Genomic DNA, 24,989 nt, shown 5'->3' with positions numbered 1-24,989 from the left:
GAAAACTCCCGCAATGCAATATGGGAAAAAAATCCAAGAGGTCTTAAAGAACGAGATGACCCACTCCTCTGAGAAATCCTAGGGCGTAAAATATTGGATAAAGTACTGAATCCAAGCGGTATTAATATAAAAGTACGCAGAGAGTGTTTTAATATTTACTAACTTTTCGGTAAATTAATTTGCGCTGCGGCTTCCCATAGTTATACGACCTGGTTACATTTATTTAATCTGAAATGTTTTATTCCATCTATTTTAATACATTTACAACATGTTATCATTTATAAAATGAGTGACCCAATAGGCTTTATTAGGACAAATACTAAAAATCTCAGTTTAAAAATCAGGTGTTGCTATTGGTTACGGAATCCTTTGTAATGTGTTCAATTTAAAGCAGCGCCACCCAGTGTTGGGGATGAATAATTACATACATTCATAGCTCGATTCTTACCGCTGCATACAGTGTATGGTTTGAAAATAACCTTTGGTAGATATAGTTGAAGCCAGATGATGTGATTTACAATCATTGTTTGAGACTAATCAAAGTTTAAACAATCAGTATAGTTTTCAGCATAATAAACAAAGGAGAATATCACCAAAGTGATTTAGGGGCAAATGGGGGTGGTCAAGTTGTGTTTTAAAAGATGTTATGTTGGATATAATCATAGATTAGAGTATTACTGTTGTGTGTTTTTCAAAAACCACAACCTCTGGACTGTTCCTGTGACTCAGTAAATCAAAGAGACCTGGCAACACCACACTGTATTTTCACCATTACTGCTCAGCCCCGGATTTGCTTGCAGGCATGGTGCTCCCCTGTGGAGTTAATTTACTAAATCTAGTTTTTTCCATTTCTGCTGAACAGTTGCATTTACATACCATTTAAAGAGAATATGCATTTTTCACCACCCACTGAGATTAAAATGTAATCAAATCTTCTTTTTATTTTTTTAAATTAGAGGTCTAAAATTAAATAAAAAGATCAAGCAGGAATCAAATGTGTATCTTTCTCTTTGTACACAAATGAAGGAAAATCTCACCTTTCTCTTCAAGACAAACAGAAATTCAACCAAAGTATTTCTTGATCGTGTCACTTTATTTATAAAATGTATTGGTGTTGAGTAATGTTAAATCCAAATAGTATATACATGGAATTATTGGAGGAATTATTGAGTTATAAACACTCTCCAGACTTATATTTTAAGTCCTTGTAGTCCTTCTGATGATCGTATTCAATGCCCCATAACCCTATTTCTATTTCAATCTGGCAGGGGCATGGGACACCCCTAAAGCATCTTCTCATTGCACCTTCTCATATATAGATCATGATTGCATTACAAATATGTCAAGAGAATAAACAAACACAATTGGAGGAAGTACAGAATACAGAGTCCACATTGTCAGAGCCAATTAATATTTTTAATACCTGTTTCAACATGTGCAACAACTCAGTCTGATACTTATTATCTGCAGGTACACCTTTTGTCCAATCTTTATGAGTTAACATAGTTATTACAGTACCTAGGTGAAAAGAAAAACATACAGTGACAGTAACATATAGCCTTGCTAAACTGTCATGGCATTATGAAAGAAAGCATTCCTTTTTAAAAGTGGAAAACAATGAAGAATTGCAATACATAGTCTGTATCATGTCTTTGTATGTCACTAGATATAGATTATTCAAAAACTGGGTGGTGAATAACCACAGCGTTGTTTGTTTTATAGAGTTTTTACTTTTTAACCGCAGACTTTATAAGTCAGATAGCCAGACAAGAAACATCTCCCACTCCACATGAGAACAAATGATTAGTAGTAGGATTGTGATCATCTCTCACTGGCATACACAGAATATCAATAACTAATCACACATTTGTCTTACATGCACATAAAATAAAATATGTATATACAGTATTATGTGATATATAAGTCAGCATAGCTTCAGGAGCTTGAGACTAAAACTAACTCACTAAAAAAGATTAAATCACAATCAGTGTCTTTGGAACTTTGTGTGCAAAAAAAAAAAAAGATGGAGTCAGTGTGAGTGCAGTTTTAGTTTTGTTTTATTTCTGGATTTGATGACCATTTAGTTGAATTCGGTTTAAGATTTAAATATTGGATACCATCAAAATAGAATCTGAACTTTAAAATCTGCCAAACTGTCACAATAACAGTAACGCATGACTGTTGGGCAGAGATAACTTTAATTAATGTTTATTTAAACAATAGAAAATGCAGACAGCTACTGTAAATGGAGCGAACATTTATAGTGTTTTTTGTCCTGTCAAAGCAACATTTTGCTGGATCTTCTATTCAGTTGAAGCTGTTTGACACATGTGAGTGAACACGTTGAAAGAGTGCTGTAGGAGGTATGTCTGGTTGCCTGCTTAAACTCAAAACTCCTCAACCAGTACAATTTAAAACACCTTTGGATTAGACCTAAAGATCTTTCCTCTGGTGTCCAGTAGAGGGAGAGCCAAACCTCTCAGACCCAGATGCAGTGACATACCCACCAGCCAAGTCATCAATTTAACAGACACATGGAGCAGAATGGAATGCTGAGCAGCACTAGACGTAGTAACCAGACAGATTTCTTTACTATTTCTATGGTTACATAAAAATTTCAACACATTTTTTTTCCTCTAGTATGCCTTTGCATGGCTAACTCTTAAGCTGCTCTTCACTTTTAAGATTAGCCACCATTGCTGACCATGCTGGCCAGGGAGTCTGCATCTCCCTGTGGATCCAGGCCCAGGTTCTGGAGGTCAAGCCCCATGGCTACCAGCATCTGGAGCAGGGTGAGCTCCTGCTGGGTGGCCCGGTCCACCAATGCCGGGCAGGTGGGGTTACACTGGGGGGACTGGCAGGTGTCCACCAGGTGGAATGGACAACCTTTGGCAGGGGTCCTGTTGTTACGGGTTGCCTCCAGACTCCTGTCCCAGCAGTGCAGGGCCCGCGGCAGAGAGGTGCCTCTCACTTGGAAAGTCATCCAGTTACTAAAAGAGCAGGCAGTAAATGGATAGAGAGGCAATGTTGGAGAAAAGAAAAGTGGAGGGGAAAAGTTGGAAGATGAATAGGTGAGACAATGGGATTAGTAAATGGGACAAGGAAAGTTGAATCAATCAGTTCTATCATGAGCCCTCTGACTGATCAAAAGGTTTACAATTTACTTTGACCACTTTTGGTGCATTATCTTTATGCAACAGGTGTTACATCTCAGAACTGCAACTGCAAAATTACATACAACGACCTTAGACCTTCAAGAAATATAACCCTTAATAAATAAACCTAACTTAGCCCGACTCTGTAAACCTAGCTACGACTGCGCTGACCCATCAATGTCCATCTGTGCTGCAAAAGAATGAATATGTTTGAGGGGTACCATGGGGTAAGCGAAAGTGTGAAATGGCACTCTGTGACACGAAGAATGTGGCATGATGAATGAGTGAGCAGAAACAGGAGCATGAGCTCACTAGGTAGAGATGGCTATTGGGAGAGTCGAGAATAAAAGGAGGGGTGGAAGGCGTAAAAGTATATCATCACCACAGGAGTCAAATATCCATTCTTACCTCTTGGTGATCACTGTATGGGAAAGGCAGGAGGGAGCAAATACAGCTCTGAAAATCACACAAACAACAGAACACAGTCATTTCTAGGCTTTAGTCCATCTTCATTTTTATCACCTGTTGCGTATTAGATCTGCTGTTATCATTTGGACAGGCAAATCACATTATGTTACTTAAAAAATTTGTGTTGGCAACATACGTGACTTCTCTCAGGGAGTTCTTGAGCTCCCTGCCCAGGTTCTGTATGTACTGCCACTGCTCCGTGGATAGACTTTGTCCTCCCATATAGATGTTTTCCACTCTCAGCTGCTCCTCATCAAACAGCCACTGCACGACAAACAGAGGGGCTACAGGGAAAACAACCAGAGTTCATTATTAAAGCTGCTCTAATCAACATTTTATATTGACAATGGTTGAGATGGCATTGTGTAATATGAGAGGTCACTAGTAGTGATGAACCCACAGAGAATTATCAGACTCTGCAGTTCCTCTCAGCTCTACTGAGCTTTCTAACACATTTAAACTCATTGTTGTGGTTTGGTTTTACTGCCAGCAACCTACTATTTTGGTTCAATCTCAAAACTCTCATTAACATAATTTCTAATTTTAGTAGGGAGCTGTTTTTCAGCAAAAAAACCCTCAGTGTACACTACCTGTCGAGCAATCAGGAAAGTTAGTGACTAGCTGGCTAACGTAGTTGAGCAATTAGCAGCTAAAGAGCCAGAAATTTCCTGCAGGAGTTCGTGGAGCAAAAACAGCTAAAATGTGAATATTGGATTTATATTAATTAGGTCAACTGAAGCACAATTTCAAATAAATGCTAATGCTGCTTCATGTTTACAAATACATTCACCACAATAACTTTGTTAGGTGATAATATGTCCATGCTGTGTTTACAGTACAGCTTGTTGCACCAGCCCCAAGTGGCCAAAAAAAAAGTCCTATGCCACATATCTGCTACCTCCGCACCTCAATTTGGGCAGCAGACTTTTTTTGCATCTCACTCCTCAACTCTCTACCATTAGTTTCTCTCTCAACTGTCTCTATGTAATAATGGCATAAAATGCCCCCAAAAATATTTGAAAAACAATATTGCTGGCTCAAAGAGCCCATGTGAAGAATTTTTATGTGATTATATCATTTTTCAAATAACTCTAATGGCATATGTTTTTGTATGAAGAAAAATGAGACACTATAGGGTCTTAAAGCTGAGGACACAGACCTACAACATATAAACTGTCCAGAAATTGAGTAAAAGCAGTATTGATTTTCAGTTTGCCATGAATAGTTTTTGTCATTAACCCAGGGAATTTTGGAAGTGTTTTATGAACCCAAGAGTTGCAGAGGTTTTCCAATTCCTAAGGGACTATATACTTCTTCATCATGAAGTTAAAGGATAAAATAACCAACACTGGACTCTTCATATCTGCAGAATCAATTTACTTTTACGCCCTTGAGTAAATTAATATTCAGTGACTTTCGAATTTTAGTGCACATTTCTGTTTAATGCCTTAAGTCCCAAATTTAGCACCTTCGGTCTAATCTGATATGATGGTAAACTTAGTTGACAGGCACTCACAGGTCAAGGTAGAGTACAGTCTGTGGCCAAAGAAGCACTGCCACTCCTCTCCTCTCTTGTAGAGCTGTCGACACCTATCAGGCACAACCCCATTCCACAGCCTGAGAGAACAACAAACACTGTCAACACATACACAAAACTAGTGTTCAGACACGTAACCTAATTACTGTGAGCCTAAGAAATCAAATCTTACGAAAAACAATATTTTTAGGTATTTTTACCTGAGTCCTATCTTGATAGCATCTTCAGGCGAGCAGGAAACTGTCTCAGGACAGTTTGGTGATCTCTGCTGCTTACTTTCAAGAAACCAGCCAGAATCCACTAGACCCCGGACCTGAGTCTCTGCACCGAGCTGTGTCAGCTGGCTGGCCACTCTCTCAATGTTCAGCAAAACACCTATCCCCCCAGCGCTGTAGGGGAGACGAGAAACCTACTGAGTAATTTGGCTTTGAGAGCAACATTTTACTGAGGGGCATCAAAGTGATGGTACGTGCCAGTTAACAGCAGGGAAGTTCAAATTTAGTAGCTTTACAACCATAATAACAGTGGATTCTGTTTTAGTCCTCAGGGGTGTCCCAACAACCATGTTTGCTAACCTGGCAGGAATGTTCACCGTTACAGGGCAAACCCCTTTAATAGACATTATGTAATTGTTCACAGTTGACTGTAAAGATCTTTATTGTTGACAGGAGGATGCACCTAAAATAGGACATGTTAGGGATGGAGATGTCCAGAAGTGGCCCAGGACTGAGCCAAAAATGTATTTGTGTGCAGAGGATGCAGGCACTTGTCCAACAATTGTTGACAAGTGGTCAGCATCAAAGCACAAGCAGGAAAATAAGCTTACCTTGTGCCAGACAGCATGACAACCTTGGCCTGCTTGATTCCTTTGGGGATGAGGTCTTTGATGACCTCACGGATGATCAGGGATCCCATGAAGGTGTACTCGGCTGATAACAAATATACAGATGTATGTAGATAACACACATTAAATGAAGGAGAAGGCCAAGTGAGCTATTTGTGTCCTGTTATGAAGGATCTAACTGAAAGATTTCAGAAGTAAGTCTGAAGAAACTTACTTGTGTTTGTGTTTCTGTCTCTTACTTTCTCTCTGCCTTGCCGTTGTCTCGGGGGAGGGGTTGGAGCAGGACCAGTGCCACTCCATACATCACTGGAACAGTACGGGATGAATCTGCAAAAAAGGAGACACTCGTTGTGTGTGTACACCATGTGATGACACCCTTACCGATCACGACAATTCTTGACGTATATAAAGATATCACTTAAGAAACTACACACAGTAAACACTAAATCAGAATTTAAAAATGTGAAAGTTTCTAACATTAGCCACCATAAGTTACAGACCATACCAGAACAAGTAAGGCTATAGAAGTGAAACTCCTGTGTATAAATTTAACTTATTACTTTCAAAAGCAAGTCTAGCTTTAAAACTGCACAAATCAATATTTTTATATATCTATTTTAACAATTGATCATGACTTAGTGTAATATGAAATGGTTTGAAATGATGAACTAACAGAATTATTATTCGACTCTGCATTTCCCCTCTATGGACTCTCTGTTTTCTTATCTGTCTCATTTTCATTATTTTGGTTTTTCAGCTCTTATCTTTACCATTTTGGTTCAGTCTTAACCGTCTCATCAATCTCATTATGAGCTGAAACAGGCAACTGTTTTCAAGAAAAGGTCCTGATACACCCATTGTTACCTGCCCAGCACCAAGCACCAAGCACCAAGCACCAAGCACCAAGCACCAAGCACCTAACCCTAACCCTTACCCTAACACATTTATCAGATTTGAGTATAATGATGAATACAAATAGATGCACAAACAAAACTGATTTTCTGCTGTTGTAATGTATAAGCCATATGATCATATTTTACTGTCTACAGAACTGTATGTTTAACTTTATCTTCAGCATGGATGGGTCCAGGTCTAATAAACTTTTATTCATATATACTGGTACTTACACAATGTTTGCATTATGCCAATGTGGGTTTTCCTCTGCTTGAGAAGACAAAATTCCACTTCCTGCAATTCAAGCAATCAGAGATTAGACAGATGTCCCTCTCACTGAACATTATGTAAAACAAGTAACACAACATGTTGACATTCTAAAACACGGCCAGCTGACCTACCTCTTTTTGTCTGGGGCCACCCCGATGAGCTCATTAGTCGAGGGATATTTTGGTACCTGGAATCACAGGTCTCTTTGCTGTAGCAGCACCATCCACCTAAAAATAATAGAGACTAATATTAGACATTCACATCCGGAACAGCACAGGAGACCCTCGTTAGCTCATTATAAAGGCCTGTGAGGAATGGAGAGGGAAAGGAATGCACCTGTGGTCTGGTCTGCTAATGAGAATGCACACCCAAAGAGGGCAAAAAAGATGGATGAGTCCTTTAATTTGTAAACTTGCTGTACATTTTTCATTAATTGACTTCCAGTATGTGTGATGTGTTTTTACTGTGAATGCAGTATGTTATAAGGAAGCTGGTTAAATCTGAGTTAACATTTTTCTACAGCCAATTTATTTGGTTCTACTGCTCGGTCAAGCCGAAGCTCAACCCACATAAATTCACCCTACCGAAGTCCATCGAAGTGACAGGCGGAAACCAAAAAAGGAGAAAAATGGAAGATGACGGAACAAGATGACATGCTCATCAAAATTCCAATGGGGGCGTCACGCCAAAACAAGCTGACCTTTGGGGACCAAATTAACCAGTTGCGTTTTTAAATACTCACCTTCCAGAAATAACAGCCATCGGCGGCTTCCTCTGAACTCCTTTAGGTAAAACCTGTAGAACCACAAATAAATAGGAATGAGTGAAGACAAAGTAGCCATGTATGGACACACCAACTCCAGTAGCTTCTCAAATCATACACAAACAGTAAATGGAGAAAATAGAGTCACTGAATTTCCTGTAAAGAAAAAAGAAAGTTGAAAGAAAGTGTCCAAGAACATCTCACCCAGCTGCTGTTCCATCATTACATGTGACTTGGGTGTTCTTGAGGAAGTGCAGCCTCATATCATCTGTCTGTTGTCCAGCTGCTCGAGCTCCTGCGGTGCCCTCCCGTCCTGATTCAGCTGTGCCTCCAGTGCCTCGATTGTTCCCAGTGCCTCCAGTGCTTCCAGAATTGTGATCAACCTCAGGTGGAGACTGGCCAGCCTCACCTCCATGGTTTCCACCAGACTTCCTGGTGGACTTGCCACCAGCTTTGGCATTACGGTTGTTCTGACACCAGATTCCCCCGAGCAAAAGCAGGAAAGCAACCTGGCCCAATAACTTCATATCTGCACAACATGCAAAGCAAGAGGTTCATTTTTGATACTCAATCATGATCTGTCTTGGTATATGTATATACAGAAACCACTAAGACCTAATCTTTCAAATTGTTTAAATTGTCCAAAAAATCTTAGAAACTTGAAATCTTACCTGCTCTGAAGACTGTTGCTGAGGCACCTCAGAGGTCAGACAGATAGCTTGTGCTGCTGAGGAGAGAGTGAGAAGTTCAGAGCACAGAGACCAGGTGTGAGAAGAGGATGCCAGTCATGAGCAGTGATGAAGCCTTGACCAGGTTTTGATGAAGCCTGCAAATCAGCGGTGAGTTTTATAGTGCCACCATATGGATCAGATTTCCTCCCATTTTCTCTTGCAGCTCCTGCCAGGGCCTGAGATAAGCTGCTGACGACACACGGCGAGGGGAGGTACTGGATGACCAGTGGCGAGGAGAAAAGATAACACACGCTTCTCCTCAACATATTTCAAGTCTTTGCACACACCCACCACCAAGCACTTTGCCATCTGACTGTGGCTCAAGAACAAGCTCTCCTTCCCCCATCCTCTCTTCTCTTCTCCCTCCCACCGTCCGCCTTTGATTGCCAGTGTTTTGATTTAAACATCTACATGGTCGGCATAGCTGCATAGCCCCTTTGTGTGGTATGTGACCCCGAGGTCATTGGAGCACACACCTCAAACACTTTCCGACACAGGAATGAGCGGTACCGTAAGGTTGCCGCATCGTCAACCATTTACTGGACACTCAATGCACAGGTGGTGGACACTCTGGTTGGCTGCAAGCATATCATTCTCCCCAATTTTCCTCTTTTATAACAGTGACAGAGATTTAGCACAAGCAGCTAAATAAGAGTTTCTCCTTAACAGGCCTCAAAATGGTAATTACATAACAAGAACATATTTTCTTTTTGTTGATTTTTGAGGTCACATGAAGAAAACTATTTAAAAAAGATTACTGTGAATAATAATATGACTGTATGTGACTGCAGTGAATACATATTTATTTAGCTCTGCCATGACAAGGTAGATGTAGCATCCATGCTTGATTGCTAAATACATCTTTATGCAGCCATTGATAATGGCTAATAGAAATGTTCGAGAGCTAAATGGCTAGATGGCTAATTTAAAAATTACACCTAAAATAAGTAAAACACAAATTACAGCTCTCCATTGATTGGACAAAAATGGGACTTAATTAATGTTCATTAACCATAAACTGGATGCCAATAAACCTAAATTCATGCTGCTACTTCAGGTCTTAGGCTCTTAAATGCAGTTTCCTGGTCTATTCTTAGGTTCATCACTGAATATAACAATAGCAGAACTCAACAGAATTTAACTCAATAGTTCAGATAGATTAGATGACAGAAAAGTTAAAACATTTCCATTCTGCAGATTGAAAGGTTTTGTACAGTGTTGTGTGATAAGGTGTTTACCTGTGGAAGTGTCCCCGTCCAGGTCGGCCTCTGCAGGCTTTCCTGGTTGGCAGGTTAGATTGGTTTGCCTTTGGTGAAGAAAGAGACCGAGTATTTGAAACTGATCTGTGGCCGTACCTCTGGGATGGCTGTAGGGTGACGTACCACCGATCGTTGAAGGATCACGAGCCTCAGGGCTCTAAAATTCTCATCAATGAAATGCACACCATCCCGACGTGTCAATCATGGCGAATAATGGTCTTTTAGAAGGCTAGTGCTATAGAGGCTGCACAGGGGCTACTGGGGCTGAAAGGGCTGCAGGGTGGCAGGACATCTGTGTGAGTGAAGCACAAAAATTTAAAGATTAAATGTTAGAATAAAGGCAATAAACCTTCAGTGCTTATCCCTGTAGACACACTGACAACAGCAGACTCACTCTACATTCAAAAATCTGAAATATTAGACAGATGAAGGGTTTTACAATGACTTCACTTTTATAGACACTTGTAAAAACATTATGATTAAGTCAGAGGTGCTACTATAAAACGGTAGCAGAATATCTGTCTTTATTCTGGGTGTGTTGAGGATTATCTATCTCTTTTGGCAAGTGAGCATCAAGAGCATTCAGTATGTTGTCTGCAATTATCAGGTAACCATTTTAAGACTTACAGTATAAACAAGGCAGACACATTTATCAAGGTTTGTCTCATTGCTTTGGCAGACCAAAAATGGTATTTTTGTCTCATTGTCAAGCATTTCATGCTATTTTAGTTACTTTCAACTATGGCCAGAAAGAAAACAAAACTACTCAAAAATATGTCTGTGAGATCGTATGCACCTACGCGCAATAAAAATGTACCCTAAAGACATCACTATACGGAATTTGATCTACCGAGCTGAACAATTCTTCATTCCTTCAGTTGTCTTGAAGCATGCACACCACCATCTGTCTTCCCAGAAATCAATGCAACAATGTGTTTAACAGATACCTCAAATAGCTGAAAAACGAAAGAAGTTGCTGTAAATCTATCACAGTTTCGCCAGAACGTCACGAACAGAGAGATGGCATTGCTGCTATTTTGTTTTTCTTTGATATGGGATTGGACAGAATGATACGTTTTTCAAAGCAGGACTCAGATCAATGGATTAGAGCGAAGACCTCCATCTCAACTCTTAGAACCCAGTCTCGGGTCAAACATTGTCCCTTAAAGCATCTCCAACCCACACACACACACACCACTAAACACAAAGAGTGAGAACTGACACATTCCTGTAGTCCATTACATTTTTCTCTTCACCTTTTAAAAACAAACATTTTGCATAATCCTGCCACAGAATGCACAAGGGGCTCATGAGACGTGTTGAACTTCACCCTGACAGGGGCAGCAGCTTGACCCCTTGTGCAGCATAGGAGGCATTCTTTCTCCCCTTGTGTTGTTATTTTTCACAGCCAACCTCCAAGGTCAGGACACCTAAAGCCCGGGTGGTCCAGGCACTTTGTCTGCTGAGCATGTGTGTCATCACCAGCCTCAAGAGCTGAGGGCCTAGCCGCGAGTGAGAATATTTGTCGGCTGATAGCTTCAAAGAACAACGAGCCAGAGACAGCAGTCATATGCTAGATTATTTTGTCCGTGCCACGGAGCCGAAAAGGGGTCAGCTCTATGTTCCCACAGCCCTATGTTCCCACAGCTCTATGTTCCCACATTACTTAGACTTTAACTTTTTTTCAAAATTAGGCCCTATGTTCTCACAGCTCTATGTTCCCACAGTCCGATGTTCCCACATTTCTAATTTTTTTTCCAAAATTAGGCCCTATGTTCCCACAGGATTAGGGTTAGGTTTATATTTTACAACTGCATCCATTACATTCACCCCCCAAAATTTCCCCCACACTCATCCGGGTCTACGGCACCGAGTGTCACGCGTGAATCTTTTCGGCCCAAGTGGGAAACAAACCCCAGTCTCCAGCATGATAGTCAGGCATCAGCAGATTGGATAGAACTTCAACATTTAAATGAAATTTGAAAATTCGGCTCCGTAAGTCCCTGGTTGTGCCAATGCTCAAAGCCCATGTGCCATGCCGTATCAGATGGATGAAAGGAGAAAAGCCTGGTCTACCTGATCTTGCGAGTGCAAAAAGACGGCCCAATCAGGACAGCGTTGTGCCTGCCCCGGTGCTTAATTTGTAAATTAATGCTCATGAGGGACTTTCACTCGTAGCCTCACAGAGGTACAAAGACACCCCACATGTCTGTGGGACGGAGGGCTGTGGGAACATAGGGTCTAAATTGTAATAATCTCTTAGAATTGTGGGAACATAGAGCTGTGGGAACATAGGGCCTAAATTTTAATAATCTCTTAGAAATGTGGGAACATAGAGCTGTGGGAACATAGGGTCTACATTTTAATAATCACTTAGAAATGTGGGAACATAGGGCCTAAATTTAAACAATTTCTTAGAAACGTGGGAACATAGGGCTGTGGGAACATAGGGCCTAAATTTAAATAATGTCTTAGAAACATGGGAACATAGAGCTGTGGGAACATAGGGCTGTGGGAACAGAGGTGCTGTGGGAACATAGGACTGTGGGAACATAGAGCTGTTGGAACATAGACACGCTCCCGCAGAAAGGGTGCAACTCACAGGTAACAACTACGTGAGCAGCGGATTCAAAGTGCAGAGTGGTCCAATGATGAACTCTTCTTTTAAGACAAACTGAAACAACAATGTTGGATGAAGCACAAAACAGTGTGCAAGGTTGTGATCCACACCACAACAATGCATGCACTAAAGCTACCATTGCCGCGTTGCGTGTAATTTGACAATCTGCAGCAGCATCACTCCGAATCTATGTTGTCACCAGTAGTGGAGGGCATAGCCTGGGGAAAGAGGCCGATGATTAATAGGAGATAAGAGTGGCATCTTTACAAGCTACATGAAAACGAGCCTCGGGCGAGAGATATGAGACCTGGCCAGAGTAACACTGCCAGAGCTTTGCATTCAATCAGTGAGAACGACAGACGGGGTCTTAGCGGGATCGGTGTAAAGTGCTGAGCCACTACAGGAGGCAAGCAGGTGGGGTGGGCAAAGCTATCCCTAAAACCAGGTGTTAAGAGGTCTAGCGTGGTAACCTTCTGCAAACTGCCAATGCATCAGTGTGATAGATGGAGGAGGGGTCGATGGCAAGGATACAAGGCGTTGGATTCAGGAGGGGTGGAGGCAGGTGATGTAACAGGCATAGAAAAGGGTAGCTGACAAATGAAAAAGTTTTGTGTGTGTAAGTGTAGTGTAAGAAGCTGCAGCTCATTCTGCTGAACCCCACGCAACCAACTATGCGCTCTGTCACTTTTTTCGACGTGCCAGACGCACCTTCGTCCAAGCCAAATATGTTCACCCTCAACTATGAATGCCACAAACACAATCAGTAAAAGATGCGTAAAGGACACATGAAATTAGGGAACTACAAGTATAACAAAATAATGTCTACAACTGTAATTCTTATCAGGTCACGAAACCCCAAACAATTTTGGCTACAACATGTGGCCTTCTCCATTTGAGTGGAAGTAATCTTTGGAAATAAACAGAGCATGTGGGTGAAAACTTGTGCAACCTGACATTTAATTGTTCTAATGGACTTTTTAAGCCTTCGCAGGTTTGCAGCTCATTGCACTTTGTTGCATCAAAAGGTTCCCCTGGAAATGAGTGTACATTAAACCAAATAATAACCACTTCTAACTGCATTCTTTCACTCCCTTCAAAAATTTTAAATGTTTATTATCTGATGTGTTTTATGACGCTTGTAACTGTTTTCAGTCATGTTAATTTTGTGGCTGTCTGGCTTTGTGTTGTTTCTGTATGCTGGTTGTGTGCTTGTCTGATTATGAATGTTTTTGTTCTCAGGTCACTCTGGAGATCTCAATCTCTTGGAGACTACCTGATTAAACACATTTTGAATTAAAAAATAATAATTTGAGAGGTAAGTGACCTGTTGTTCACCTCATACCAGAGAGCCTCACTTAACATGTAGTCTGCAGGCATCAATTCAAAGCCTTTGCCACAGTCCTCATGCCTACATTGGCTATTGGTTTTGAAGCGGGAGGAGGGAGGCATAATGTGCTTCAGTGAACAGCTTTTACAGCTTTAAGTGTCTTTGAGGCTCATGACAGAGTGGAGCAGCAACGTGGCCTTGGAGTCATGCTGTATGAACAACCAGGCCTGTCAGTGCAGTGATGGATACCAGCGGAGGGGTCATGCCACGCTCAACACCGGCACTCGACAGTGGGTCCTTTACAAAAGTCCCCCCACCTGATCGACAATACAACAATCATGCAACACCGGACAGCTGTGCAAGTCCCATCTGATAAGGGGAGATATATGTAAATGTCATCCTGAGGTCATGGTTTAATTAAATATATCTTAAATCTTTATACAAATTTGAGCACAACCTGCAACTTTACTGCATATGTTCTAGAAATCTGTTTAGTTTTGAAGTGTGGAATTTACATTTTACATGCAACTATTATGTACAGTACATAAGTCTACATACATAGTGAATGTTAGAACAAGTATTTATACATGCAAGCCTAAAATATATACAATATAATCAGGGTTTTAAGGCAGAACATGTATCTAAATGTAATTTGTTTGTTTGTTATTATCTTAAATATAGCTTATATTATTACAGTAATACAATCCACACCCTGAAAACTTTAGCATAGTTTTTTGGCAATGACATGCTTTGATGTACAAGTACATGTTAGTACATCAATTGGTACAAGAACTTAATTATACATGCACGCTTCAGATATCTAGAACATGATAAGGGTTCCTTAACCACCACTGTGATTGTGGTTATTGTTTACTGCATGCCTGTTGATTGTTAAAATTGACATATGATGAAAATGGACACAATGTTTCATTATAAGGTGACATTTTACAATTTTTGATTTTCAATGAGCCTTCCTCAAGGCTGACCTTGTGTGTTTTGTCTTTCTCCAAAGCAGTTCGTAGATGGTAGTGTGTGACAGGCCGTAAATCAGAAATTCCAGCTGAAGTGATATCAGCTCTTTGCATCATGTGTTGTAGCTTCACACTGTGAAAACATGTGCACACATGTTCACAGCTCTTTCAAGCCACACACGCCTAAATCACCCGAAAGATTTATCATGGGTGTAAGTATTCAGATGCAGGTGAGGTGCACAGTATACTTTCAGCACACATATATTTACTTAGTAGCAAACAAACAGGAACAATTCTATATGATATCTTAACTTAGCCACTCTGAGTAACACAGTGACATCACTATACAGGTATTTATATGTATAGACATACAGTACCACAGAACAGTAAAAATGTTTACTATTCACTATTTATAGAGTTGCCTGTCTGTGTGGCTGTTTTTCAGCACGTGCTGCTGTATGTGAATAGTTGACCTGGATAACCAGAAGTACATGCAGAGCTCAACTGAGTCAGTTCAAGCTAAGGGACCCTCACTTCTGGGAACCCCTTGTTAAAGGTTCAAGGCAATGCATACTCTGATACTTACTGGTGAAATGACAGTCAGCATCTGTGTTACCGTTATCACCCCAGACTGTCAACTGGGCTGAGCTCATCAGACATAATAATAACGAAACATAATGTCATGCATGTCCATGCTTAGCCATATACGATACGATACGATACGATACGATACGATACGATACGAGACGAGACGATACGATACGAGACGAGACGAGACAATACAATATGAGACGAGACGAGACGTGATGATACGATATTACATTGGTTTCTAAGATTCCTGTGTTTGGGGATAAATCAGTGCCTATTGATGGCAGGAAGTGGTGAATTTTGTGTCTTATAGTTAGTATTTATCATTAAAGAAGCTCATGACGTCATTACTACTGAGAGCTATAGGAGTATTCTGATCATTAGAGTTATGACTCTCTGTATGACTGGCCAAAGTGCTTAAAAGAAACCCTTGGCTGTTTTTATTCACCTCTATAAATGATGAGTAATAGGCTGATCTGGCATTATAGAGGTCCTTTCTATATGTTTTAAGACTATCCTGCCTGACCCAGTGAGATACGACCAGCTTGCTGGAATGCTATATTCTTTCAAGTATTCAAAAATGTTAGCTTTAATTTGCAGGTTTGAGTTATAAAATGCAACTTAACCACTTATGTTTTCCTCTTTTCTAACCTCTTTTTTAAAGGTGGCGATGGAGTTGAGTACCATTTGGAGTGAGCCTGCAGCACTATCAACAAGATGATTAATTTGGGAGGGGCTAAATTTCGCCTCTTGTATTGAGACATTGCATTGAATTCAGTACTGATGGAATCACTTCCTTAAATGTAGCTACAGTAATCAGATAGACATCTAGAGAATACATTTTTGTCTAATGGCATGCAGTCCAGCAATAGGAATTTAAAAGTTATTAAGTAATGGTCTGATAAAATGGGATTTTATTGAAAAAGACTATTAAATGTTCAGTTTCAATGTCATATGCCAGACTGAGGTCAAGAATGTGGTTAAGACAGTCAGTGGGCTTATTTACGCTCTGACAGAAGCCAACTGAGCCTAATAATGAGATGAATGCAGTGCTAAGGCTATCATTATCAACGTCCACATGAATATTAAGGTCACCTACTATAATTACTTCATTTATAAAACTCTGAGAACATTCGGAGTACATCTGGCGTCCAAATATCCTCACGGAACAGATGTTTGTTAAAGGACGATTCTGTATATTCCATCATTTAGAAGAGACTAATGTGAGATGAAATCCTGTATGTTACTGTTTAAAGCTGTCAGACATGTGAAACAATATCTAATCCCCCAAGGCTCCTCAATGCTACAGATGGACCTTATGCTACCTATTAGTTACCATAAACCCCAGACAGGCCTGCTGACTGACAGTCTGCATAAATCCAAGCCAAGAGGCGATACAATCTGTATCCGAAAACTTTTATGACTGATAGGGATTTGTATTATTCGCGCTGCTCAAAATTTACAACCACAATTATTCACGGATAGCAAGACAGTCCCAGTCTGAGTTTTATTGCCCTTTTTCAATTTCTTGTTGCCAATTGCTCAGTCAGTGTTTCAGCAGATTCCTTTGGACGTGATTCTGAGAAAAGAACCTAAACAATTCACACGAACTCCTGATGGACATAGATGGCTGCACAATGTAGCTTCAATTATGTAGACAGAATGTATTATATAAAGGTGTTATGTAAACTACTATATTAACACGTATTATCTTATTATCTACCGTTACATACAGCGGCTAATTTAGTTGTAGAGTTAATGGTTTAAGGTTATTAACACCTGCATTGTGACTGAGTCATCACCCCTGTTTTTATTTACCGGTGATTTCGTCACTCAAGATGGCGCTACAAATGGAGCTGTACATTTGTTGCCTTATTTAAGCAGGTGCACCTCGCTATAAACCTGTCAGCACTGTTAATCATTGGGAGAGTTAATGTATGATGATCTACCTTTGATTTGCAAAGCTGCCCAGTGTCTCATGTTTCTCATGTATAGTAGGTGACCTCCTACAATCAGTAAAGTGACTTTTATGACTCTTTGTGCAGGTCATATCAAAACAAATACACTTCTTGTTAATTTAGCACAGGGAAAATACTGAAACTGAATTTTTAAAATTTACAAAAAGAAGAGATAATTGTTGCAGCACATCTGGCTCAGGTTTCATCACAAACAGCTCATCTATTTATAGTCAAGAAAACATAAATTATTAGCAGTATAAAGGCTAATACCAGGATGGCAAATTAGTTAATATAATAAGGTGAACAGGGTATAAAAGGCTCCTTTAAGCACTTCTTATAGAGTTGTGTTGACTAATTGTGATTAGCTGATTACACCTAATGCCATTTTACAGGGTGTAGTAGACATGTGAAAAAAAGCAATTAAGCTGCTTGTGATCACTGAAGTTTATTTCTTATTTCAGGTTATTTACTCATAAGAAGATGCACTTAAAAAAAAAAAAAGTCTCATAATGTCCATCATCATAACAAACATGGCAAGCTGGGAGTTGTTTTACTTGTAGAAGGACCTATTTTTATGGAATGGGGGCCATACAGCACGTTAACCCTTAAGGTCAAGTCTGATATGTAAACCCACCACAGCTAAAATAACTCCTCTGACCTCATGCTCGGCAAAATAGATTAGAGCCTGTGAACCTGGGTAATGGCTAAACCTCGGTGGGACACTTCTAGTTTTAGAGATTGAAATGTGAAAAATTAAAAGAAAAACCAGAACAAAATAGTGAGAAATAATCAGCAAATGCAGTGGGTGTGAGAGGTCACTAAATGGTTTGATGACTTATGATTGTTTTCTTGACCGACTGATTATTTGATTTAAAAATGTCAGAAACTATTGAAAAATGTTCAACAAAAAATCCTAAAGCGCAAGCTGACGTCTTAAAAATGCACAAGAGTATAAAAGCAGCAAGTCGTCACAAATGAGAAGTATGAATTAGGGAATGTTTCAGCATTTTTGCTTGAAAAATTACTTCAATTATTAATTGATTAGTAGTAGCCAAATATTTTTTCTGACAAATCACTAACTGATTAACCATTTAAGCTGCAAACTAAAAAGCATGAAATGATGTAAATCATTAGGTATGGCCTTCGCTTTCACCACATCTGAGAGATTGAAGCAGTTCAGGTGCTTTGTAGTGGTCAAACACCTTAATAAGACATTATACAGTGTGTTTTCTCCTTTAATTTGTCACCTATCTATATAATAAATATCATTAACCATTCAACAGGTTGCTACAGGCAAATTTCCATTGCAGGATTTCTGTGAAGTCCTATCGGCCGCTAGCCATAAATCACTACATCGTTGTGTCCCCCAGTGCTTGAAAAGGCTAACCCATGGCCTTGGGTCAGTACTCAATGTACAGTGAGGACAAACTGATCAAGTAGAATGGGAATGAACACTTTGTTCAACCTGCTGAAAGGCCTAATAGATTAGGGGCCCCTGGACAAGCATCTTCGGTGACCTAATGTACCCAGAACAGCTGTGTGAGGGTGCTCAGCAGTTAGGCCAGGATGACAAGTCATTGCTCAGCTTGATATATGAACGATTACATGTGACAGAGGAGAGTTTGCTGAAGGGTATGATGGCATGAGTATGTCAGTATCAATGTCCTTATTATGTCTATTTTAGGTATTTATCTTTTGGTGACTTCAAGAGTACGATCTTTAAGTGAAGGTAAATATTGTCCAGATGCACTGGTAAGCACAGGGATACTTTAAGCAGGAAAAGAGCATTTAAAAATGTTGTTACATAAGGTAACTCCATCATACTTTTTGTGAAATCCGATTATCTTCATTCAAAAGTAGTTATTCCACCAATTTTCTCACAAATACCACTTTTCAGGCTAGCTGCCTTTAGGGGGCAGCAGTGCAACAAACATGACAAACAGTGTTGAGGTCTGCCATTTAATCAAGAAGGGTCACCTCCACCTTCTTAAAACAGAGTCCATGTATTAAACACTGCACAAACAATCAAATATATTTATGTGATCGTTAAAGTTTTTATACCGCACTTTTAATCACAAGGTGCTTCATTTACAGTATAGCAGAATCTGAACATCAATTCAAATTCAAGTCAAGGTATCAATACAAAAAATACAATTTTTTTTATTTTAAATACAGAGTCAGACACGTGTAGAGACATATATCGCAGCTTTGCAGCCCAGCTGTATAGCATTTTTTAGGAGCCAGTATCCAGGTAGCTAAAAACAAAAGAAAATGACATTCAGTAACAACAAAGCAAAAGACAGCAAAATACTGCTATATATTATGATTGATATGTATGTGTTTTGTACTTATTTCAGTGTACTTTGAAATCAAAAGGTGTTCTTTGATCAGGTTTTTGTGAAATCCAAAGTATTTGTGTGGATTGTGCGGGGGCAGGATAAGTAAATATATAACAGATTGCACTAAACTAAACCCAGAATGGAAGAACAACTCTGCAAGAAAAGATAAGCAGCACAAATATAATTACCCAACAACATTCTTTTTCTGTAACTTCATAAATATTTTAAGCAATTGCTCTATCAGAGATTATCCTATACACACAAGTTTGATAGAATATGATAAAATATGTTTACTGTTAAAACAGAACATCATAAATTATACTTACTGTTTCAGCGTCATGCTCCAATCCAGTATCATGATGTTCCATCTCATCATCTCTGAATTCCTTTATTATCTATTAAAAATATAAACAATCAAAGATACAAAGATGATTCATTAAGTAAGTCAACTTTAACTGGACAAAAGTCTCAAGCTTTTCTGACAGAACTGACCAACAATGACCAAACGTACGTGTGTGTGTATGTGTGTGTGTGCATAAGAGCACACACTTTTTGAATTGTATTGTATGTCACAACATCATATTTATTGATACAGATAAACTGTAAATGGTGCTGGCATTCCAGTCAGGACCACTGCAGTGCAAATACGGCAATCAGGATTTGGTCTGGTGAATACTGCCAGTCTTTCGGGTCATCTCTTTAAAACATACAAACTCATCTATCTTATTTATGTCTTCCTTAGGAGATAACCTTTTTCAGCTCCTTCCAACATTTGGTCACCCACTTCTTTAGGATCTATCTATTCTGTGATAAAATCACACCAAAAATGTATTCAATGTGATGCCACAGAGAGCCCTTTGGCAATGGAGGTGAGAGAATTAAGTGGTTGACTCACTTGTAACAGTTCAGTGTATCTCTCTGGGTCCTTCTCCATCAGAGCTCTTATCTGGCTGTTGTAGTGCTCTGAGATGCTCTCCTCCACCGCCACAGTGCAGGCCATGGCCCCCTCCTTTCCAAGCATTGCAGTGGATGCCCCTGTAGGAGAATCAAGAGAAAGACCATTAAGATTCAATAAAGCAACACCTGACTACATATCTCCAAGGTCAGCAACCTTGTTTATGCACTTGTAAACTCATACATCAAGTTCTGATATGTGGGTGAACAGATTCAACATGATGATGAAAGCATTTTTGCATTTTCCTGGGGCAGATACAACTTTAGCCCTAACCAAACTAAGCTACGTTAACTTACAAGGAATCCAAAGATCCAAGCGGAAGTACTCTGTAAGCATCTTCACTGTGTTCCTCAAAGTAAAATATTATATAACTTTATGAACTCCACTGTATGTTTAGAGGTTGTACCAACCTAATAAAAACCCAGCGACGTTCCAGAGGGGCAACAGCGCTGTGGGCCGAACTCTGTTCTCTGCTAGAATTTCATTGAATTTCTCAAAGTGTTTCTTTTCTTGATCCCACATTTCCTACAGAAAAACAAAATGAATACAGAGTGTCAAATATTACGCAATTATACTCATGCAGAATTTGTCGTTTTTAACCACAATACAGCAACCAAAAACACTACAATTTCTCTATGTATTAGCAAAAAATGATCATTTTGGATCATAAGACATTTAAAGGTGCAGTATGTAGGATTCAATGGTATCCAGTGGTTAGGTTGCAGATAGCAACCAACTGAATTAGGCTTGTGGTGGTAGGCTGTGTTACCAGCGTTGCACGGTGTTCAGGCATACACCAATTATATTACTTGCCCACCGTCATTTTACTTTTAATTTGTTTGTTTTCGTCAGAAACGCTCCCGCTTCTCTGTATTGCAATATCCCTCTTCTTCCAGCTGCAAAAGTGCAAAAGAAGCAGAATTTGGCAACAATGTGCTCTGGCAGCATTCTGACTTGTGTGCAGCTCTCGGTAAGTTTGCAGTGATCCATAACTAACTCCAGTGCGCCATTCGTTTTTATGATCTTCGCACACTGGTAAGATATATCCAGACTCAATGTAGAAAAATGTTTTGTAAATGAAAATAAGTCTCACAGAGAAGCAATGCTGATCACTACGATCTTTGTCTCTTCTAACCAGACATTCTGCTGGGTAACATATTTGCCATCTGCCTTTTGTAAACACACCACCAGTAGCTCTGGGTAGGAACAAGCTCAATGCATTCTGGTTGTTGCAGGCTTTCCATCTTTACAGCAACAGGACAATCTACAGCCTTTTTCTCAGTCTTCATAGGGCAGGTGACCTAGTTTTAAGAAATAATCCTTATTTATAGTGGTGACATTCCTCTTTAAGGGAAAACAGGGCATTGCTCTGTGTGTAGTTCAAGTTCTGGACACTTAGCAGTTTTCAAACAACTTATCATTTGGTGCCACCAGTGTGCACAGCTAGCAGGAAAGCAGGTATGCTGTCCTACTTAAAGCCACATGTCTCACTCTGTTCATACCTGGATGAGAGGTCCCATCCTAGATCTACCCAACACTGCCATCTGGCCGGCGTAGATGCGGTTGGCACCATATTCACCTGCATGGTCCACGCGCAGGATTCGGTCCAGCATCTCCTTCTCCTCACTGTCCCGAGGGGGTGGGACCACACTGTAAGCACGTGAGCTCAGCTGCAGGGGCACTGCTACAATACAGGAAAACAAAGAGCAGGTAAGTGCTATATGGCTATTTCAAGGACCTTAAGGCTCAAGGGTTGTCCCTTCTCTGCAACCTCTAGCATTTGTCTTGAGTTTCAAGTTTAGACAGTTTAACTTAAAATGAACAAAATGTCACAAGCATTTGGAGAAAATTGTACTACATGTGCACTGTAACCACACTGCTGAGGCTTTATGTTCCTCTGTTGATAAGCAAGAGTATCTTTTTTTTTTTTTTAACTTTATTTACACAATAGAACTTACAAAAGATTAACCATTCCAACAGTAACAAGGTAATGTATGTTTGAGGTAGTATACAGATTATAATACATCAATACACAACAAAAATGAGCAAACATAAACATTAATGTTGTAACATTACAAATCGAACTACTTCCACAAAGTCCTAGTTTTCACAGTTTTAGAGTGTGTGCAGTATTACAGTGTATGCAGGTAGGATTTTAGGATTTTAGGTAGGACATGAAGAAGATAGTAAAGTTGGGTCTCTGTTTTGCATATTTGCTGGCCTCAGTTTTGCTTTATGTGGACTTTTACTAATGAAGAAACAAGGCTAATGACAGGCATTTCATCAGCAAAAAAACAAGTGAAATCAATTCAATTTAGAGTTTAAGTATCATATCTTAATTTTGTGTTAAAAAAAGGTTAAGTTAAGGTCATATCAAAAAGTCTGACTAAATGTCTCAAGGAGTGTCAGTTAGCTAACAAGTCTGTTATGAAACGTCCAGTGAGGCAGCTGTTTACCTGAAACATGACTTACAGCATACTACACTACTTAAAAAAACTGAAGAGCACAAGTCATATAAACTTCAAACATAACCGAATATGAGCTACCAATATTAATACAAAGTCACCAATAAAGGACCCGGGGTGTTTTTAGCATATTTAGCATGTTAGCTCACCGCTGTCGCTGTAAGCTACAAATGCGCTGCTCACCTCTGCTTTTCAAACACTGTCGTATCATCGCTGCACTGACTGTGTGAGGCCAAACATACAGTGCTGTATGTGCGGCTCTTTGCATGGTAGTCGGTTTATACTGTCACTACCTTTAGTTTGTTAATGAAACGTCGAAAAACGTGTGCAAACTGTCATTGAAAGTGCCAGGGGGTAGACGTTCACGCAGATGTGTGACGTAATCGCGCTACGTCTCGTACGCTGGGCATCCTGCGTCACTGGCGTTGTTACTATGGTTACTACACTGAAAGAGGTTAATTCAGTGTATTAATGTTACATTTGTGGCTGATATAGCTTTATTGTATAAACATGGCCTGTTTGGGTTTTTAAATTCAGACTGAGATTGAGGAACTAGTTTATAACATCAATCTTATTATGATTTTAGCTAAGTTTTATATCATAAATGTAAGTTCGCCAACAAAAAAAACTATTTTCAATCTTGTATTAATAGGTTGGCTGTAACAACTCTTAATGACTGTATTTTTGAAAATGTCTTCAATTAACTGTTATGTTGTTTTATTTAATTTATGTTTTTATTTGTATTCATTATTTTTATTCTTTATTGTTTTTCCTTTTTTCTATGTCTTATGTGTTGTTGGTGATTCTTCCTGGCATTATTTTCACAAGAGTGCATGTTGTCCTTTACTGTACGCAATTAAATTTTAAAAAAGGAAATAGGGAGCCTATATTTTAGTTTATCAAGACAAGTGTAAGTTGGAATTGCAGGCTAAGTCATTTTTTTCTACATAGGTCAAAGCATCTCTGCTGACCTGTGACAACCCTTTATTTAACCTAATAATACATATTTACCACTCTCTGAACAGTTACATATTTTTCCTTCAAAAAGGAAAACATAGTTTAAAAAGAATATCAAACGTAAGGGATTTATAATACTGTTGAAGTCTTTAAACACAACTCTCTTAGGAGACACTTAGGTTTTATTTGAGGTGTTGAGGGCTTACAGCTGTCAATGAAACTGCCTATAACATTTTCTCAGTTTGTGCAGCTCCAGGGTTTGTCCCTAGATGGCAATACCACGAAGATATTTCATGTGAACAAGAGATTTGCTCAAATCAAAAATTTTACTGATGTGCAATACTCAGTAGAAGTAACAGGTCAGTAATGAATCAGTAGGTCTAAATTATTCAGCATGGAGGTACATGCAGTTCTTTGTGAGTGCAAGAAGAATAATTAAATTGACATTAAAGGTTATTAAAGGTTATTTGACCATTAACTTTTAGCATTATGTATTTTTTGTAGTAAACATTTTTTTGAGTTTTTGTTTTAATATGGATTGTATCAATCAGGAGGACCATCCAGTCTATAGCTGCCTATGCAGGGTCACAGGGTCAGCTCCAGTCTATCTCTGTGCCCTGGACAGGTCACTGGTCTGTCGCAGGGCTAAAGCTTAACACAAACAAATCCACACATAGCAGCCAATGTAGAGTTCACGTAGTTCACCTGGCTCAAATATCTTTAGCCTGTGGGAGGAAACCAAGCATTTAAGTGAAAGAAGTAAATACAGAAAATTACCTTTTGGCCAGACACTCTCCAGACACACCAAACCTGACAACAAGGCACAAAGAAAATGGGAGATTTTTTTTTTGTAAGTTTGTTGAGCAATCAGAGTTAGTATTGATGATC

At 39.5% G+C, this 24,989-nt stretch overlaps 2 protein-coding genes across 3 annotated transcripts; both read right to left on the bottom strand.

Moving 5' to 3' along the window:
- Positions 1-2,686: 2,686 nt before the first annotated feature.
- notum2 (notum pectinacetylesterase 2) lies at positions 2,687-8,458 on the bottom strand. Its single transcript, XM_062441325.1, has 11 exons — positions 8,136-8,458; positions 7,911-7,963; positions 7,300-7,395; positions 7,132-7,192; positions 6,219-6,331; positions 5,987-6,089; positions 5,361-5,549; positions 5,140-5,240; positions 3,760-3,907; positions 3,564-3,611; positions 2,687-2,990 (listed from the first exon to the last, which is right to left on the bottom strand). Exons 1-11 carry the CDS (start codon positions 8,456-8,458, stop codon positions 2,687-2,689), a joined length of 1,539 nt encoding a protein of 512 aa, XP_062297309.1.
- Positions 8,459-19,330: 10,872 nt separating this feature from the next.
- Positions 19,331-24,941, bottom strand: coq7 (coenzyme Q7 homolog, ubiquinone (yeast)). 2 transcript variants are annotated; one of them, XM_062441312.1, is made up of 6 exons: positions 24,879-24,941; positions 22,182-22,363; positions 21,090-21,204; positions 20,620-20,759; positions 20,051-20,119; positions 19,331-19,640 (listed from the first exon to the last, which is right to left on the bottom strand). In XM_062441312.1, the coding sequence occupies exons 2-6, from the start codon at positions 22,290-22,292 to the stop codon at positions 19,563-19,565; spliced, it is 513 nt and encodes a 170-aa protein (XP_062297296.1). In that variant the 5' UTR covers positions 22,293-22,363; positions 24,879-24,941; the 3' UTR covers positions 19,331-19,562. The 2 variants fall into 2 exon arrangements, with proteins under 2 accessions (XP_062297296.1, XP_062297287.1); XM_062441303.1 differs by lacking the exon at positions 24,879-24,941 and adding an exon at positions 23,328-23,615.
- Positions 24,942-24,989: the final 48 nt, after the last annotated feature.

Source organism: Scomber scombrus, chromosome 2 (assembly GCF_963691925.1).
Source record: "Scomber scombrus chromosome 2, fScoSco1.1, whole genome shotgun sequence".
Classification (NCBI taxonomy): domain Eukaryota; kingdom Metazoa; phylum Chordata; class Actinopteri; order Scombriformes; family Scombridae; genus Scomber; species Scomber scombrus.
Note: the sequence above shows the minus strand (reverse complement) of the source record. Positions and strands in the feature narration are given on the sequence as shown.

What these genes read in the sequence shown, in the direction of transcription:
- notum2 (XM_062441325.1), bottom strand. Translation starts at nt 8,458, where the DNA reads ATGAAGTTATTGGGCCAGGTTGCTTTCCTGCTTTTGCTCGGGGGAATC. An exon ending in GTCATGCTGTCTGGCACAAG is followed by an intron (nt 5,550 to 5,986) that starts GTAAGCTTATTT and finishes TCTCCCCTACAG; the next exon opens with CGCTGGGGGGATAGGTGTTT. An exon ending in CATACAGTGATCACCAAGAG is followed by an intron (nt 2,991 to 3,563) that starts GTAAGAATGGAT and finishes CTGCTCTTTTAG; the next exon opens with TAACTGGATGACTTTCCAAG.
- coq7 (XM_062441303.1), bottom strand. Translation starts at nt 23,412, where the DNA reads ATGCAAAGAGCCGCACATACAGCACTGTATGTTTGGCCTCACACAGTC. An exon ending in GGATGGGACCTCTCATCCAG is followed by an intron (nt 21,205 to 22,181) that starts GTATGAACAGAG and finishes GTTTTTCTGTAG; the next exon opens with GAAATGTGGGATCAAGAAAA. An exon ending in CGTCGCTGGGTTTTTATTAG is followed by an intron (nt 20,760 to 21,089) that starts GTTGGTACAACC and finishes ATTCTCCTACAG; the next exon opens with GGGCATCCACTGCAATGCTT.